We start from the raw sequence: 21,344 nt of genomic DNA, 5'->3' as shown, positions 1-21,344 counted from the left end.
CATGTGTAAAATGTGTTGTGTGTAGAGAGTTCTCATACCCTCTATAAATAGAGACCTTATGTAATGCATTTGTGCAAGGCAGTAAGGCAATAAAATCAGTTATTATCTCTGTGTATTTGTCTCTCTTTGCCTTCAAATTGGTATCAGAGCATGAAGAGCTGGGCCTAGGAGCAATAAAATTATGTGTTGATATATATAACTGCTGTAGCAGTGAATGGAGCTTCTAATGTTTTCTTGATTGCAGATCATTAGATCAGCTTCTAAAGTTGGAGACTAGTGGCTGCCAAGATTGAGAGAAGAAAAGATCCCAGTTTAATGTTTGAAGAAGGTATGAGCTGATTTCTTGGAGTGAAGTCTAATGTTAAAAAAAAAAAAATTGTTAAAAGGGGAAAATAAGCATTATAATGTTGTTTGTTTAAGCTATATGTCATTGGCTTAGACTTGTTTGGTGGATTTGCTTTGTAAAGCAAAGTTTAAAATTGTAAGGTGTAGTTGTAACTATGTATTAAAATGGCTTCAGGAAGTAGTATAGCTCAACCACAAATTCCAATATTTTCTGGTAAAAATTATGAATTTTGGGCTATAAAAATGAAGACACTATTTTGTTCTCAAGGCATATGGGATCTTATTGAAAAGGGTTTTATTGAACCACAAGATGAGTCTACATTAACACAAGATGAAAAGGATAAATTACAAGATAACAGGAAAAAGGATGCTAAAGCATTGTTTCTAATTCAACAATCTTTAGATGAAACAATTTTTCCTAAGGTTTGTGCTGCTAAAAAGTCTAAAATTGCATGGGATATTTTAGAAACAACATATCAAGGGACATCAAAAGTTAAGATTGCTAAATTGCAAACTTTAAGGCGTGATTTTGAAAATTTGTGTATGAAAGATTCAGACTCAGTTGATCAATTTCTAAATCAAGTAATGAATGTGGTTAATCAAATTAGATCATATGGTGATGATTTGTCAGATCAAAAATTTGTTGAAAAGATACTTCGTTGTTTGCCTAGAAAATTTGATGTCATTGTTGTTGCCATTGAAGAATCTAAAGATTTGACAATACTATCTATTGATGAATTGATGGGCTCACTTTTATCTCATGAATCAAGAATGAATAGAAATAACAATTCTTCTTTGGAGAATGCATTTAGATCATAGGTATCTTTTGGCAGAGGAAGAGGAAGATCAAACTATAGAGGAAGAGGAAGAGGTAGAAGCATAGATGGACGTGGAAGTCCAAATCAAGAAGAGAGAACAAATCAATCCATTCAGAGTTCTAATAGAGGACATGGCAGAAGTTCATTCCAACACCCATCATCAAGGTTTGATAAATCTCGAATTCAGTGTCATTATTGTAGGAGATTTGGTCATATTGCAAGTGAATGTAGAAAGAAACAAGAAGATATTGAAAAGAATGGTGCTAATTACTCAGATGTATCTGATAACAATTCAGGAAGTTTATTTATAACTTGTAATGTTGCTCAAGAAAGCTCTAGTGATATATGGTTCCTAGATAGTGGATGTAGTAACCATATGACTATAAATAAAGATTTTTATGCTACCTTGGATGATTCTGTAAAATCTGAAGTAAAGCTAGGAAATGATAGTAAAGTCTTTGTAATGGGAAAAGGTGTTATAAATGTCTTGACAAAAAATGGAGGAAAAAGATATATTCCTGATGTGTATTTTGTGCCTGGATTAAAACACAATCTCATGAGTGTTGGTCAACTAGTACAAAAGGGTTACAAAGTTTCTTTTGATAATGATGTTTGCACAATATTGGATAGAAATCCTAGTGGCAAGTTAATTGCAAGGGTCAAGATGACACAAAATCAAATGTTCCCCCTTCAGATTCATTGCATTCAAGGAGGAAAAGAAGTTAGTTTCAAGACAGTATACTTAGATCAGTCGTGGCTATGGCATTTGAGGTATGGTCATCTTCATTTTGATGCTTTAAGCTTATTACAAAAGAAGAATATGGTGAAAGGATTGCCTCAAATACTAAAACCACCAAGTTCATGTGAAAGTTGTATTTTGGCAAAACAACATAGAGAAAGCTTCCCAGTAGGAGGTTCATATAGAGCAAGAGCACCATTGGAATTAGTTCACACTGATATATGTGGACCTATGCAAACTCCATCTTTAGGAGGAAGTATATATTTTTTAACATTTATTGATGATTTTAGCAGGAAGATTTGGATATACTTTCTCAAACAAAAAAGTGAAGCTTTTGAAAAGTTCAAGGAGTTCAAAAATTTGGTTGAAAAACAAAGTGGTTACTACATCAAGGTATTGCGATCTGATAGAGGTGGTGAATTCAGTTCTAATGATTTTTTAGAATTTTGCAGATTTCATGGAATTAAGAAGCAGTTTATCACAAGGTACACACCACAACAAAATGGTGTAGCAGAAAGGAAGAATAGAACCATAATGGAAATGGCAAGGAGTATGTTGAAGGTCAAAAATCTATCCAATGAGTTTTGGGCAGAAGCAGTAGCATGTGCTGTATACATTTTGAATAGGAGTCCTACAAAGAGTGTTAAGAACACAATTCCACAAGAAACATGGAATGGTAAGAAACATACAGTATCCCATTTTAGAGTTTTTGGCTGTGTTGCTTATTCATTAGTTCCATCTAAATTGAGAAAGAAATTGGATGATAAAAGTGAAAAATGCATCTTTATTGGCTATAGTGAAGAATCAAAGGCTTATAGATTGTATAATCCTGTTTCAAAGAAATTGATCATTAGCAGGGATGTTAAATTTGAAGAAGAAGATTCATGGCATGAAAATGATAACAAACAAGTCACAAGAGGAGCACCAATATTACAAGGTGATGATGAATTAAACGAACATGGGACTCAATCAACACCCAACACTCCACCAAGGAACTTTGTGCAAGGTGCCTCACCTCCAAGTTCAAATTTAAGTGATAAATCTGATTCAACATTCTCAACAATAGGTTACAAAGGTAAGAAGACAAGAAGCTTAAAAGAAATATATGATCAAGAAGAAGAGAATGTAGATATTTACTCAAATTTTGCTTTATTTTCTTGTGATCCATTGTATTTTGATGAAGCAATTAAAGAAGATAAATGGATCAAGGCAATGGATGAAGAAATTGACTCTATTGAAAGAAATAACACATGGGAATTAATGGATTTACCTAAAGGAAAAGAATGTATAGGAGTCAAATGGGTTTACAAAACTAAATTTGATGAAAAAGGTGAAATTGTTAAGCACAAGGCAAGACTAGTTGCTAAAGGTTTTTCACAACAATATGGAGTTGATTATAATGAAACATTTGCTCCAATTGCTAGACTTGACACAGTTTGAACTATTTTAGCAATAGTAGCACAAAATGATTGAAAAGTGTATCAAATGGATGTAAAATCAGCTTTTTTGAATGGTTTTCTTGATGAAGAGGTATATATTAAACAACCACCTGGTTATGAGGTTAGTGGGCATGAAAACAAGGTATATAAACTAAACAAGGCACTTTATGGTTTGAAACAAGCTCCTAGGGCTTGGTATAAGAGGATTGATTCATACATGATAAGTAATCAATTCAATAGAAGTAACAATGAGCCCACGTTATATGTTAAGACTAATAAGGAAGGTTAGATTTTGATTGTATGCTTGTATGTTGATGACTTAATATTCACTGAAAATCTATCAATAGACATGTTCAAGTTAGAAATGATGAAAGAATTTGAAATGACAAATTTAGGGTTGATGAGATATTTCTTAGGTATTGAAGTTATTCAATGTGACAAAAGTATCTTCATTTGTCAATCCAAGTATATAAAGGATGTTTTAAAGAGATTTAAAATGATGAATTACAATCTAGTGTCAACTCCAATTGCAACAGGAACAAAACTTAGCAAGGAAGAAAAGGGCTCAAATGTTGATTCAACTATGTTTAAAAGACTTGTTGGAAGTTTAATGTATATGACAGCTACAAGGCCAGACATCATGTATAGTGTCAGTTTAATCTCAAGGTTCATGGAATCACCACAAAATTCTCATTGGCAAGTTGGAAAAAGGATATTGAGATATATTGCAGAAACAATGGGATATGGAATTCTATATTCCAAAGCTAACAATTTTGATTTGATGGGTTATACTGACAGTGATTTTGCAAGTAGCATTGATGACAGGAAGAGCACTTCTGGATATATCTTTCACCTTGGATCAGGAGCTGTATCATGGGCATCAAAGAAGCAACCTATAGTGACAATCTCATCAGCTGAAGCAGAATATGTAGCTGCCACTTCCACAGTATGTTAAGCGGTATGGATGCATCGAATTTTGCTTGATCTTCACCATCATCAGGAGGAACCAACGCCAATTCTTTGTGATAACAAATCAGCAATAGCATTATGTAAAAATCATGTATTTCATAAGAGGAGCAAACATATTGATACAAGGTACCACTTCATCAGAGAATTGGTCAATAATGGAGAAATCCACCTTGAGTTTTGCAAATCTGAAGATCAATTGGCAGATATTTTCACTAAGGCATTACCAAAGAATAACTTTGAATATCTGTGAGAGAAATTGGGTATTACTGATGCAAAAATTGTTAATGAAAAAAATTAAGGGGGAGTGTTGGTGGTAGTTAGTAATTTCTATCATTAAAAGCAGACAACCAACCCAATGCAGCCGTCCACAATCAACACTCCAGCCCACAACTCAGCCGTCTATCCACCGTCTATAATGAATTACATAGCAGACACTCTGCTGTTCCAGCCGCCCATGTTTTTAATATATGTAATATTATATTTAATATAGTGTAACATGTGTAAAATGTGTTGTGTGTAGAGAGTTCTCATACCCTCTATAAATAGAGGCCTTATGTAATGCATTTGTGCAAGGCAGTAAGGCAATAAAATCAGTTATTATCTCTGTGTATTTGTCTCTCTTTACCTTCAATTGAAAAACCTTTTGTGTGTCATTTCTGGAACACGACTGATAATTCTACCATCCCAAACTCCGCTCGAGTAATACTTGACAGAGTTATTCCACATTAGCACAAGTTTTTTGGCGTTAGATGGATCCAACTGGAAGGAGAAGAGTCCAGGAGCAGGATCCCACGAGCTTTTCCAAGACACCAGTTTTAGTTGTTCCCCAAATCTCATTGCAGGCAACCAGGTATCTGTCGGGTTGTCTAAACTCTGCGAAATCGTTTCAGAATTGTTTTCATCAGCGCTCAGCATCAAAAAAATTACCAGAATCTAGTATCACAGCACGGGATGCCTTCTTCGAAATGTTGACCGACGAAATAGACGCACCCTCTGCGTCCAACAGATCCAATTCACCTGCTCTTGACAGCTTCAAAACTCCAGATTTGTTTCTCGCGGGAGTCTCTCTGTTGGCCACCCGAACGATCATCTTTTGTTGCATATTGGCGTACCACATTCCAACGTACCAGTTATCGGTTCTGTTTGGGCTGAAGAAACCCAATTCAAATTTGCCATTCTCTGAAATCAATGTCTGATTTCCAACAAGCGATGCGCCCAAAGAAAGAGTATCTCCGGCCTGGACTACTGTTGCAGCATAGCTACTCATTTGAATAAACACAGCAACTGCAAAGACAAGTCTTAACCGGGATTTTGTCCACTTCTTATTCATCGCCAAATTTTCAGCCATTGATCGAACCTCCCCGGGGCGTTAAAGCAAGAAGTTAGAAACATAAATGTTCTTCGAGAATAAATGTCGTGGAAGACCATGATAGGAGCTTATAAAATAATTGTTTTCTTACATTCTGACAAGGTCAAAATTACCTAATCTGAAAGATATCTGACAAGACATTGTGTGTAAGTGTCACTATGACTTAAATTCAAACCATTGTCAACGGAGGCACTGGCTATAGCGGCATCAAATTGGATGCCCCGCCTGTCCCAATACTCCATACATCCATATATTTCATTCAAACGATTAGACCTGACATGTCAAGTTTTAAATACTGTCAGGTTCACTTCCTAATTTTTGCTTTTGTTTTTTGGTATGTTCCTGAGCGTATTTTGGTGGGAAAATAAGGTAAATTGGTGGAAAAATCACGGTTTTGTTTGGAAGGCTGCCATTCAATTCAATAAGTTCTTTTCACTTTCTAATTTTTGCTTTTGTTTTTGGTATGCTCCTGAAAATAAAGTAAATTGGTGAAAAAATCATGGTTTTTATTGGAAGGCTGCCATTCAATTCAATAAGTTCTTCTCTTTGATCTTTCTGCTAAGATTCATTGATTTAAATTCTAGATTATGTGAAATATTTTGTATTTGCTTATGTTATTATTACTTTTTATTTTTCAATCAATTGTTTTTATATAATTAATTATATGTAATTTTCTCCTAAATCAATGATTTTTCTGCAATATGAGGTTAAGGTTATCAAGGTTATCAGATTACAGTTAAATTGAAGACATAAATCTACTTTTTAAAAAAGTACCAATTTTTCCTAATAAATTTGTTTTATTTCATTCTTTTATTTTTTATTTTATAAAATGATTTTGATGTAATAATCTTTTCAAAAATAACATAATATACATAATACATATTGCTACTTTATATCATTTTTTATATTAATTTTTTAACTATTTTTAAACCAAATTACTTTTCAAAATAAAGTCTTATACACATTTTACATTACATGTGAGAATTTTTTTCATATTTAAGCCATTATAAATTCTTTTAATATATTATTAATCCAAAATAAAAGTTTCATATAATTCAAAGTTTTAATATATTAATAAAAATTAATATATCAAACTTTTAAAAATATATTAATACAATTTAAATTATTTTAAATCACTTTCATTTATAAATATAAAATAAATTATTATACCTAGGACTAAATTATTTTTCTCACTTTCTTATTACTCCATTAATCAAAGGTATTCAATTATTAAAAAATTAAGATAAATATGCTGTAACAATAAACACATAATTAATTTTTTTATCTCATTATTCAAAATAAAATAAATGTTTAAATATGATTATGATTAAAATTATTTTAAATAATTGCATACTTTTATTTAGTTATATTTAAGTTAAAATTAAATTAAAAGTTTAATATATTGATAAATCTATATAATTAGCTTATAATATGTATTTTTAAAATTTTAATATCCATTAGTGATTTGATAAATATTTACTAAAATTAAAATTTAATCAAGTTAATTTAATTTTTTTTCATTTAAACACATTAATAAAAATGAAATCATTCATTATGATAATTATATTTATTAGGATGTCATTATGATTATTATTTTTCATTTTCTTCTTAAACTTAGATATGACACATAATTGATTGAAAAGATTATTGAAAAAACTATAAATTTTTTTTTTCAAAAAGATTAACTTATTATAAAATGAACAAACCTTGCAATAATGAAATATGATATTTTATTTTATTTATAAAAATGATATAATTATAGATATTAGTAAAATATTTTATTTAATATATTTAATGGTATCAATATAGTTGTTCCCATATATTTTAATAATATAGAGGATTACTAACCATTTCAATATTACTTAGGATGGGTAAAAGGAATAAATGAAAATCACTCATTGAACTAGATGTGCAAGAAATTTCCAAAGAAAGAAATTATTTTTCAAGTGTTGACCTAGAGTGGACTCCCATTGGAGATGATGCCAGTCAAGTGATGGACTTATGTGTTGTCATCCCTCTTGAGAGACTCCCCATATTTATTAAAGGAGAAGGTTTATTAGATGATACCAAAACAACATTTATATGCAAATTGTGTGCAGAGAGTCTGAGTCAACAAATCCTTCAAAGAAAACTACCAAGTTGTATTTAAGGTTTGTTTGTGCTTAATATAATCATAAGCATGTCAACTTCATATTTTCATTTATTATACCATTTAACATATACATAATTTAACATGCATAAACAAATATAATTGTTCGTTTGGTCTCGAGGATAACAAAAATAGGTTACCTAAAAATAAGGAAAGAATATGAATGTTTACACATAAAAGGGGTTGTCAAACCCACTTTATTGTTAATGTTATGTATGGTAGACCAAATGTTTCAATAATTACATATAATGAATTTAGCCATTAGGATGCTAATGGTGAATTTTATCATGGAAAGAAGGACCCTTCTGTTGATCCAAGGACTAGAATTGCACCAAGGTTATCATAAGAATATAAGTCCTATAGTGAATCCTTTTTGTAAATGGGTGTTAGGATTGAGACCATATGTGAGAAACATTATTTAGATCACAATTTGACAAAGTTTATGAGTAAAATGGATACATATTTGTTGAGAAAAGATGTATTAAATGCATGGAAAAGAGTACACTCTATTCAGTCCCAAAAAAATGAAGATGATTCAAAAAGTGTAACTTTGTGGCTTCTAGAGGAGAAAGACAACATTTTCTACTATAAAAAACCAAACAATGTGGAAAATGTTCCATTTATCATCGGTATTCAAACACCATGGATGCAAGAAATGATGGTGAAGCATTCACATAACTCAATTATTGCAATGGACTCAACATTCTCAACAAATTAATACGGTGTAAGTATAAAAATGACAAAAGTACTTTTAGATTTTCATTTAGTTACTGGTCTATCTCATCAATATTTATTAGTTTTTTATTTATGTCTAGTACGAGTTATATACCATGCTTGTATTTGATGAACAAGGGGCCAATGTACCAATTGCATGGGTCATATCATTAAGAAATAAAATTGAGGATATAAATGAATGGCTAACCATAGTCTTTGAAAGAGGGAAGTAGATCAAACAAGATTGGCATGTTAATGCATTCATGACAGATGATGCTACTGCTAAGATTGAAGCAATCAGGTTTTATTAGCCTTAGTTTATATTTACATAAGATTATAATTGCATAATTTTTAGTTTAAAAGAATATATTTTTCCTAGTTGTGAACAATATATTAATATTTAGCAATCATTTTTGTTAGAACACTATCAAAATTTTATAATATAACTTGTAGATCATCCTTTGATTATCAAGTACTTTTATGTATTTGGCATGTACATAGTGCATGGTTTAACAATGTGTATAGGTACATCAAAATTTAATTAAACTATAGAAAAAATTACATCCTTATATCATCACCTAATATTACTTTTTACACTATAGGTTTGTGAGTAATAGGGATGTTGGAACAGAAATCTTTGATATATTGGGTGAAATAATATATGCAATGAGTCAAAATGAAGCCGCCATTACTCATTTCGTAAAAAAATTCATGGAGGAATTTAAAGATGAGAAGAAATTTATTGAGCATTTTCAAAAAAATTGGTGTAATCATGATAGTTGCATTGGTAAGTCTATCTAAATATTCATTACATGATTTATTTTTATTTACATCTTTTAACATTTTTATATTATATGCTTAGACTTTTTTTTCGTAGAGAGATGTGGGCAAATGTTTTTCAAAGTTTTCTTCATGCAAACAAAGAAACAAATGCATCTATAGAGTCATATCATTTTCACATTAAGAGTCATTATTTAAGTGACTATTCTAAGAAATGCACAAGGAGAATAAATTTTCTTATTCATACACTTCTCCTTAGGGTAGAGGCATACTATAAAAAAAAAAAATATTTGCAGCTATTTGGCTTCTTAACTAACTTCAAAAAGGAAAGATATTACATAACTGCTTTAGGGATATGAAAAACAATAGCAGATTTAGATTGTTATCTCGACATTCTTATTCCTAATACACATAGGATAAAAAGCCAAACTAATCCAACACAATGGTACATCGTAAGGAAATTTGGACCAGATTTGCATGTTTGTGATTGTCAATGGGCAAGAAAAGGAAACATGTGCAAACATGTGTTGAAGGTTCTAAATCTTTTAAAGAGAAACAAAATAAGCCAAAAAAGTCAAATTGATAGTAAGTTTCAATTTTTTTTAATGATTATTTATTTTTTAGAACTTACTGAATTATTTTTATTAAATTATAGATGATGTGACTCCATTAGTTAGTAAAAATGATGAAGTTAGGGGGAGTCCTATTAATGAAAATACTATGACTGGTAATGTTTATATCTTAACAATAAATAATTAAATGATTTGTGGTTCTAAAAATTAATAATAATATTTTTTCCCAATTATAGATGGTTGCATGCCATCAAAAGATCTAGATGTGCTTGGGGTTATCGATGTGGCTGAAGCTCAAAGTATTGGTAATATTAAAAACCATGATTTTATTATGTTCATTGTAAGAATTTATGTATATATTTTTAACTTGATCAAATTTATTTCTATTACAGATGTTTTGAAATCGTTTAATGCTTCGAATGATAACTTTCAAAATTCAATTGACTATATAACTTCATTGCTTCAAAATTTACCAACTAGAGAAGATGAAAAAAAAACATGCTTAGTCAATGTTTGATAGATTTAGAAAAGATGTTCATGCAACATTTGCTTCATCTTTCAAATTTGAACCAATCCCTAGCTCAGAGAACATGTCTATGAAATGCATATCACCATGGTTTAGTCCAAGTAAAATATGTGAACACCATTTTACTTAAAAAAACATAATTCTATGTCTACAAACTTAAGTAAACTAGCTAAGGAGCTTAAATTTTTTTAGATCCCCTCTATAATATCTAGAAGGAAAAAGAAAAAGAAGCTCACCAATCGATCAGGCATAAGAATACAAGAGGAAAGAGATGTTACTATGCATAAAGGTATGTGCATTTTCCCAAATGTATTTTAACAATTTATATATAACATAAGTTCTTTTCTATATGATAAACATCTATTATGTTGTAGGTTTGAATGATCAACAAAGTACTCAATGACATCAATTACCTTTCTCCATTGATATGAAGCCAACAATTATAAATGAAATACAAGTTATAGATGGTAATTTTTTTACTATAAATATTCCTTCTTACTATTATAAAAATATTAGTCAATTTTTTTATTTTGAAAATTACATTTTCATATTTAATGAACACACGAGATACATTTTTTGGAGATCATCAATTATAAATTAAATAATACAATTTTTTTAAATAATTTTTTTAAATCTAAGTTTATGTGTAAATGCAAATATTACTGTAGCATTAGATGACCAATGAAAAGACCAACAAAATGCATCACCTTTTTCAATTGATCTTAACCCAAAAATACCAGATGCAATGCAAATCGAAGATGGTAATGAAATTACGAAATCAAAAAAATATTTTTGAGCCCTTGCTTTGTATATTAATTTTATCTCATTTGATGTGTTAAATGTACAATGTTATTGCAGTGTTAGATATTGGACCAAAATCTCAAGAAGATATCCTACTCAAGACAACAACAATGGGTGCAATGCATGTTACTAATGGTAATAAAAATTTAAAAAGTATTTTCATAAATTATGTGTCTTTAATGCACAAGTTATGTTTTGTGTATTTAATATATATGTGTTTGTGTGTTGATTTATTAAATGTGAATGTCATTACAACAATAAGTAACCAAAACAACATCCGAGAACATGTATTATCCTTTCCTCTTGATCTTAACCAAACAATAACAATCATTGACACAATGCAAGGTGGAGATAGTAAGAAAATTATTTATTCAATGTTATAATGAATTCTAAATTTTTAATTTAGCAATTAATCTTATAACAAACTCATTTATTTGCAGGTGTTGATAATATTCATATGGAGGACTATGGCCAACATTTTTTTGGATAATCACATGTTGATCTCATATTTATATATTAATTACTTATTACCAAACTCTTGGGAGCACAATTTTTAGATAGAGACATCATTTGTTATGGAAGATTGACTCAACAAGTCATGGTTTTTAATTTTTTTGTAATACACGATGATAAAGTTTCTTTTGAATTTGTTATCTACATAGTGCTATAATTTTTTTTTTTTAATAATGTATAGATGTTCAAACTACCACTTTAATTTAGAGTTTTAAAAGAAATTACAAAATGTTTATTTTCTTTATCTTAGTATTCAATTATTAACATTTAATTAGCATGTAGGGTTTCATTCTTAAACAAATGATTTATTTTGTTTAATTATTTGTATTAGCTTAATCAATTGAATTGAGCTAAATAACATTTAATTTATAAATTAATAATATTATATGTATGTTAGCTATTTTAACTAAAAAATATCGATATTAAGTTAGCTAAATAATAAAAATACATTACATAAAACATTAAATTTTAATTATTAAGTATAGTAAAAATGAACATAAAGTTAAAAAAATAATGAAAGAAAACTAATTCTAAAACTAGTTTATTTAACCATTAAATATTATTGTACAAAAAATTATATACTAAAATCATTATGTCATTAAAAAATAAAATAATAATATAATAAACATAAACCCAAAAAATTAAAGAATTAAAACTAATTCTAAAATATATAATAAAAGAATTAAACATTATTATGAAATAATACATATACTAAAACTATTATATACACTCATGAGCATATCAAAAACAACAAAAACAAAAATTAGAAAGTGAATCTAACAATTTTTAAAACTGACATGTTAGGTCTAATCGTTTGAATGAAATTGATGGATGTATGGGGTACTTAGGCAGGTTGGGTATCCAATTTGATGCCACTATAGCTAGTGCCATCAACACACTACTCTTTTATAACAATTTCTCCAATGGGATAAGAGTGAGTGATCCATACAAGACACTTTCAATCATTGACACCAAAATTACAAGTAACGTTCATGTTAAGTAATTATATTCATAGAAAGTACTTGAATTTAATGAAAATGAAAAAATGAAATGAGTTTTACTAATGTTCACAAGATCAAAGGTCTATAGGATCAAAAGGGGATCCACTAAAATTACAATGGTTTGATTGTGTTAATCTTTAATGAATGAAGAGACTGCTGCCATGGAGAAGCCAATCATTGAACGTCAATTCCAAAGAAAGGAATAAATTTGATTGCATAAAGTGACTGTCTACTATGAAACTATTGAGTGAAATCAAACAGAATGCTAGTCAAGTCAAACTTATTTGAAAATAAATTAAAGAAGACTTGGTGAATATGCTATGTCAATCATGACTTTATTTTCAACTACTTTATATTTTATTCCAAAAAAAATTGAGAAGACCCGTTGAGTATGTTACATCATTTTCAACCACTTTTTATTTTATTCTTGTGGATATACACTGGGGAACATTTTACAATATTTTAAATTCAAAGTGTTACAATCATATCATATATCATTTAAAATATGAATAAAAGGTACAATTATATCATATATCTTTTGAAATATATATAAATTGATATTTTTTTAGTCTATAACAATAGTCATTTTTAAAATAATGTTAAAGATTATTTTTTAGAATACTGAAACATGACTAGTGATATAGTGCAAGGTAGGAGAATCCACAAAGGAGATGTCCTAGCCCCCAACAAATAACCACACCACAAAAGATAAACAACAATGCAAGATTTGGAGCCAAGTCACAATAATTTATTCATAGATATATAACTAATTACATGCAATGTGTCACGCTATAAGGCCTTCTCAGTTATGGCCAAATATAATAGCAATTACAATAATAGTTCTACAAGATCCCTTGAGATAAAATCCAAATCCACACTCTAGTAGAAACTTCCAAGGAAGATCGAACTAGTACTCGCAAGCCCACCAAGCAATCTCCTTGTTTCTAAATTGCAACCACTAGCTCTTCTCACAAACTCACATCTCCACCACAATCCTATTGTAAACTGCCTCACATTTGGCTCTCTATCCATAGACTCAGGAAAAATCACTCCTTGCTTCCTCCTTCTCCCCAAGCTTCTACTAAGAGATCACACCTTGAAGCTTGATTACAAATGCTCATATGCCTTGCTTAAATTGGCACTTACTACCCAAGTTGTTACAAACACAACCAATGTGGGATAAAAGGTAATTTCAAATACCTTACAACAAATATTTAATTCCCACCCAAATATGACTAAGCACCACCATGTGGCCCAACAAATATTAAATACATGATTTAAGAAAATTTCCACAAATTTTTAGAATTCCACCTACACACCTCGATAAATGGAATGACAACCATATTTATTTATTTTTCTATTTACAACATCTATGCACCTTGAAAATAGAAATTCCTTTTTTCTCCTTTTTTCCCCTTTTTATTTTTTTATTATTTTTCCTCTAATTTTGGTCACTTTCCCTCGCCTCCAGTTTTCTTTTTCTCTTTTTATTTTCTAATGCAAGATGCTATAGCATCTTCTAGCCTCTTCCTTGCATAAATTGGGTAGGATTGAGGCTAATAAATAAATGAAAAAAGTTTGTTAGAAAAATGTTCCAAAATATTTCCAAACAAAAAATATTAAACATACTAAGAATCAAAATACTAAATTGATATTCCAAATTTAAAAAAAAAAACTAAAATATAAAGAGTAAACAAAAAATAGCAACAATCTTCATTATATTGAACCATCACTTACAAAGCCTTTGATGTTCATACTGAGCTTCCTTAAATTACTTTTGGAAATAGTTCCTACATACCAACAAATAAATTTAACTAATTTCTATTTTTTTAATGTTCTAAAAACATCTAAAACCATCCAACTTATGTAATATTCTAAGAGACTATTAAGATGGCCTCATGAAAAACAAAATTAAAGACTTAATACTAGAAACATTCTTATGAATCTTGTCCCATTAGATGATGTTGTGATTATATTAGACTTAAAACTAGGGTATAATTTAGTGGCTAATATTCGTAAATTGGCTAAGTTTAGAATTTTTTGGCTAGTAATTTGGCTAATAATTTAAGATTTGATACAACTTAAATCACCATAGTTTTATAAAATTTAGTTCTAGAATATTTAAAATCACTCAATAATTTATTTTATTGAAAAATTTAAACTCAAATATTCGCCACAATATTCGTTACATGAATAGATTTGAGTTACCTAAATATAATATATTATTGGAGAAATTAAATTGAACTGACCAATAATTATCATAATTATTAGTTAATTTAGGTATATATCACCAATATTTATTATTCACTATTGATTTAAAGTATATATAACGACTCTCATAACATTCCACAAGGTAAAAATATGTTCAATTTTGATTTGTAATATTCCATGTTGATTAATGAACTTTCTATTATTATTGAGATTCGTCAATATTTTATACAAAAAAAATTATGATTAAAAAATAATCGCCAAAATTAATCATATTTAGAATAAAAAATTGAGAGTTTCGCCAATATAAATAATTTTGTTCTTTCAAAATAATGAAAGATTTGCCAATATTTTATATCTTTTTTTGGAGGCGACTTTCTTAAAGTTTACCTTGCAGTTAAAATGTATGTAGATATAACCATATTTGAGAAGTAAGAAGCCATGTAAAGATACCTTGATGAAATATAAGGTCAAAAGCCAGAGTATCATAAGGGTTGAAAGGCCCAAATATATACACAAAAGTAATAGAAAGAAAGACAAAATGTTGAGAGAGTAATAAAGAAAAAAAAAATTGGAAGAAGATAATATCTAACAAATAAGAAGAAGTGTATAAAAATAAATAAATATATGCATTAGAAAGAAAGAAAAAGGTAGATTAAGGTACTAACCTTTATTCAAATGTCATAAAGTCCTAAATTTACATACATACATACATACATACATACATACATACATATACATACATATACATATACATATACATATACATATACATATACATATACATATACATATACATACATACACACACACACACACACACACACACACACACACACACACACACACACACACACACACACACACACATATATATATATATATTCATTTACATGAGGAAACAAAAATGACAATGTAGGTTTTATTAGATAGTTTCATAATGTTATATTAGCCTAAATTAGTTATTTTGATTTTAATTAATAACTTAATTAGTATATGGAAAATTAATATAATCTATTGAAAAATAATCTTTCTAATAAATCATTGCAATGTTACAATAAATCATATTGATTAAAATTAAACATCCTACCTTTGTTGTGCATCTACAATAAAGATGCATTTATTTCATCTAAAAGTTTGCATTGTAATATCAAAATAGTAGAAGGTATCGAGAGTGTGTGAAAGGAGTCTCCTTAAAAGTAATGAAAGGTGATTTAATTATGTCCCAATTACCTTCCCTAGCATGTCACTTTGCAAAGTACAACCAGATTAATAGGAAAGATTTGTTTTAGTTAATTTTAATTGTTGTGTAGAAATCTTTATTGAAATTGGATGTATGCTTTTGACATATTTATATATCAGTCAAAAGAGAGGGGTTATGTACATTAAGAAATTTCTTTAGTAGTATTTAAAATAAAATAGTGTTATCTTGTCAACAAAGGTAGTATTTTTTTTTAGTCATGTGGAAAAAGATTGTGGATTTATCACCAGTGGCAACTTAAATTGACATATTTCTTTGTACTAAGTAAGTCATATGGAAAAACAAAATTAAAGGCCTAATGTGGCATCCCAAATCTATATATTACAATAATGTTTCTTAAATGTATTGAATATAATTGAACTCACATTGTCTAATACAGGAAGAAAATATGATTTTTAGCATACAAGAATTTTCACCATTGATAAAAATTTAGGAAGAACAAATTCTTTAATCTACATTTATCTCTTTGTTAACAAATTTCTTTCATCAAAAATATATTTCTTAACTACCAGCTATTCTCCAACCTTCTATACTATGGGGTCAACTCCCCTTGTTTTGACTGCTATCTAATACATCAAAAATAAATTTTGATCATGACATTATGGAAAAAGAAAAAGAAATCAGACAGTATAAAAAAAATGAATGAACTATTAATACGAATTATGTAATTTATATAAATAAAGATATTATCTATAAAAAATATAGAAACAAAACATTGGAAGTATGTTATAATGAAACAAAAGTATTAACCTTTAACCTTGACAACTATGTGTCCAATAGAGATACATTTTGTTAAAAAGAAGAATAATTATTCTTTTTATACTTAATTCATTGGGATTAGACTAAGAAAGATAGCCATTATATAAAAAATATTTTAATTAGAAAAAGTAAAAGTAATTTACCTTAAAATGTTAAGGAATTCATTATGAAACTAGACTTTCAATTTTGCAAAAATGTATACTGTTTTATATTGCAAAAGTGCCACAAATTTAAAAACTTCAAATTAGATGTCAAACAATTATGTTCAGACAGGGATAATGCTACTTGTAAATAGTTTAAACCAACCATAGTTAAAATAAAAATAAAATTATTATATAACATTACAAATCTAGTTCAATTCACATTATTCTATGCAAACTAATTGTAAAACTATAAGTAAAAACAAAAGTCTCTACCTATATAGGCAGGACTAATAATCTTTTCAAACAAGCCAAAAAGTAGTTCCAATCCTTTTGTAAAATTTTCACCCAAAATAATTAGTTTTTAAAAAGAAGTACAAAGAATATTTTCCATGATAGTTTAATTATATTTCTTCTCTTCATTGACTCCTATTATATGTTTATTTCCTTTGGGTGAAAATTTTCTTTTGATATCCATAATTTATTTTAAAGAAAAATTTCACCTACTCTTAGAATGATTAACCCAAGTTAAAAGGATTCTGAAATTATGATTTCCATCTTTGAAAAACTTGACAATTATCCAAAATCTTTATTTTAATGTTTTATATCAAGATCACAGAAGTAATAAATGAGTTTTCCTGATATGTAGATGAATTATACTTCATCGAAATAATTGAAAATAGTTTTTCAATCCTAAATTGATTTAGGGTAAGGGTAACATTATGACATTTGTGAGATTCTTCATTTTCTATGTATTATTATTGTGGTTGAAATTAGGCATCCCACTATAACATATCAATATTAAAACTAGAAAATGCTTCCTTGGTTATGTTACAACTAAGAAATGGCACAATGATGTGAATTACATGAGTGTTTGGTATCTGCAAAGAAAACTATCAAATTCTTGATTACTATGAGAAGTAGGGGTGGAGCAACATTTACCTTAGAGATCTTGTGAAAGTTGTGCTTGATTAAATTTAGATTTTTTCTACGTATGTCATTTTCAAATTGCACATTATATGTTTATATCTATGTAAGTGCATATGAGGCTCATTTTGAATGTTTTATTTGGTGGTTCCCATTCAAATGATAATTAACATAGGAATATTAACATAGGAATGGACATTATATGTAACGTTCTCTTTGCTGATTGGGTGAAGCCACAATAATGCTTCCCACTATCCATCACCAAGAAATTGGATGGAAAGTGGGATCACCCACATTGAAGGGCTTTGACCGAAGCCTGAGCTTCGAATGAAGGCCCCATAGAGTTTTTTTGGAAGCCTAGATAGTATGGGCTATGATCAAAGCCCTGGGCTTCAATCGAAGCCCTGCATGGCACATCGACAATGGGCTTCAATTGAAGCCCTACAAGCCATCAAAAATATAAATCACAAATCATTGATTTATTTGTCATTTTCTACTATAGCTTGAGGACCCAAGGGCTTAGAGCAAAGCCAATGACATCTGCAGTGGAAACAACATTGCCATCTGCATTTTTTACTTTCAAGCATTTCGATATGTATTTTGTTCATTTTTGTGTTTTTGAAAGAATATTTAATTATTATTTTTATGAACTTTTAGTTTTTTTTAATGAAAATTTATTTATTTTTTAATGAAATTTTAGTTGTTTCTTAATTATTTTTATATTTACATCTTAAATTGTAGTTAGGTTTATGTAAATTAGCATTTTTTTATATTTATGTTGCATAATTTTAAACATAATAATATAGTTAGTAAATATTGGAAAAACATCATGAAACATATAGTTGGAAAAAATAATAGGTTTGAAAAATGAAATAACTATAGGTCTAGATAGGAAATGAAAAATGAAAAAGTCAAGGTTGATAGAAAATGAGAACCAAAAATCTATTACTAGGTAGTAGAAAATATTTGAAATATATTAAGTATAGTTGAAAAAACATAGTTATTTATTGTTTTTTAATTAGTTTTATGTTTACATGTTAAATTATAGTTAGTTTTATGTAAATTAGTATTTTATTATTATTTTGCATAGTTTTAAAATTAACAATATAGTTAGCAAATATTGGAAAAACATAGTGAAACCAATAGTTGGAAAAAATAATAGGTTTAAAAAATGACAAAAAACTCTAGGTCTAGATAGAAAGTGAAAGAAAAAAAAAATTAGGTCAATAGAAAACAAAAAACAAAAATCTAGTACTATGTGTTAGAAAATATTGGAAAAATATAAAGTATAGTAAAAAACCATAGTTAAAACTATAGTTGGAAAAACTAAACCCTAAACCATAAATCCTAAATCTTTAACCCTAAACCCTAATCCTTAATCCCTAAACCTAAATCCTAAACCCTAATTCTTAAACCCTAAGCCAAAAACCATAATCCTAAAACCCTAAACCATAAATTGTAAACCCGAAACCTTAAACCTTAAACCCTAAACTCTAATCCTTAAACCCTAAGCCTTAAACCCTAATCCTTAAACCAAAAATACTAAATCTTATACCCTAAACCTTGAATTGTAATCCTATACCCTAAACTAATATCATAAGCCCTAAGCCCTAAACTGTAATCCTAAACCCTAATCCTAAACCCTAGATAGTAAATCATATATCCTAAACTAGGGTAAACTTTAAGAAAGCTGCCTCCAAAAAAAGATATAAAATATTGGCGAATCTTTCATTATTTTGAAAAAAAAAAATTATTTATATTGGCGAAACTCTCAATTTTTTATTCTAACTATGATTAATTTTGGCAATTATTTTTGAATCATAATTTTTTTTGTATAAAATATTGACGAATCTCAATAATAATTGGAAGTTCATTAATCACCATGGAATATTACAAATCAAAATTGAACATTTTTTTACCTTGTGGAATGTTATGAGAAGTGTTACATATACTTTAAATCAATAGTGAATAATAAATATTGGTGATATATCCCTAAATTAACTAATAATTATGATAATTATTGGTCAGTTCAATTTAATTTCTCCAATAATATATTATATTTAGGTAACTCAAATCAATTCATGTAATGAATATTGTGGCGAATATTTGAGTTAAAATTTTTCAATAAAATAAATTATTGAGCGATTTTAAATATTCTAGAACTAAATTTTATAAAACTATGGTGATTTAAGTTGTATCAAATCTTAAATTATTAACTCAATTAATACCCAAAAAATTCTAAAATTAGCCAATTTATGAATATTAGCCACTAAATTATACCCTACCCTAAACTATAAATTATAAACCCTGAATATTAAATCTTAAACCCTAAACCCTAAATCCTAAGCCCTAAACCCTAATCCTAAAACCCTAAATAGTAAATCCTATACCCCAAACTAATATCATACATTTACTGTAAGCCCTAAATCCTAATCCATTAATTGTAAACCCTAAATAATTAATCCTATACCCTTAACTGTAAATTGTAAACCTTAATCCTTAAACACTAAACCCTAGTTAATCCTTAAACTTTAAGCCCTAAACCCTAATCCTTAAACCTCAAACCTAGAATAGTAAATCTTATACCCTAAATTGTAAACAATAAAATTTAAATCATAAATCCTATACCCTAAACTAATATTTTAAAGCCTAAGCCCTAAACCCTAATCATAAACCCTAAATAGTAAATCCCATACCCTAAACTGTAAATCATAAACCCTAAACAATAAAGCTTAAACCCTAAACCCTAACCCCTAATCCCTAAAACCAAAATCGTAAGCCCTAATCCTCAAATCCTAAACCCTAAATAGTAAATCCTATAACCTAAACTAATATCATACATTTACTATAAGCCCTAAACCCAAATCCTTTAACTATAAACCCTAAATAGTCAATCCTATACCCTAAACCTTAAATCATAAACCCTGAACCCTAATCCTTAAACCCTAAACCTTAACCATTAAACTCTAAGCCCTAAGCCCTAAGCCCTAAGCCCTAAGCCCTAATCCCTAAATCCCAAACCCTAAACTCACTCTCCTCTCCTCAGTCACTCTCTTAAAATTTTCTCTCTCCTCTACTCTCTCTCTCCTCGCCCTCTCTTCTTCTCACTCTCTCCTCTCACTCTTTCTTCTCTAACTTTCTCTCTCCTCACTATCGAGTTCTCCTCTCACTCTCTCTCTTCTCACTTTCCCTCTCCTCTCACTTTCTCTCCTATATATATATCTCTCTCTCTTCTGACTCACTCTCCTTGCTCTCTCTCTTCTCACTCTCTCCTCATTTGTAGATGACATTTCATTTAATTTTATATGTACATT

General features: G+C 28.8%; 1 protein-coding gene across 1 annotated transcript; it reads right to left on the bottom strand.

Moving 5' to 3' along the window:
* Positions 1-4,251: 4,251 nt before the first annotated feature.
* LOC149539409 (G-type lectin S-receptor-like serine/threonine-protein kinase B120) lies at positions 4,252-5,658 on the bottom strand. The gene is made up of 4 exons (XM_089802572.1): positions 5,254-5,658; positions 4,951-5,183; positions 4,441-4,495; positions 4,252-4,359 (listed from the first exon to the last, which is right to left on the bottom strand). The coding sequence occupies exons 1-4, from the start codon at positions 5,656-5,658 to the stop codon at positions 4,252-4,254; spliced, it is 801 nt and encodes a 266-aa protein (XP_089658698.1).
* Positions 5,659-21,344: the final 15,686 nt, after the last annotated feature.

Source organism: Cupressus sempervirens, chromosome 9 (assembly GCF_028749045.1).
Source record: "Cupressus sempervirens isolate cs-2001-9-10 chromosome 9, ASM2874904v1, whole genome shotgun sequence".
Classification (NCBI taxonomy): Eukaryota; Viridiplantae; Streptophyta; class Pinopsida; order Cupressales; family Cupressaceae; genus Cupressus; species Cupressus sempervirens.
The sequence above is the reverse complement of the archived record's forward strand: the minus strand, read 5'-3'. Positions and strand labels throughout refer to the sequence as shown.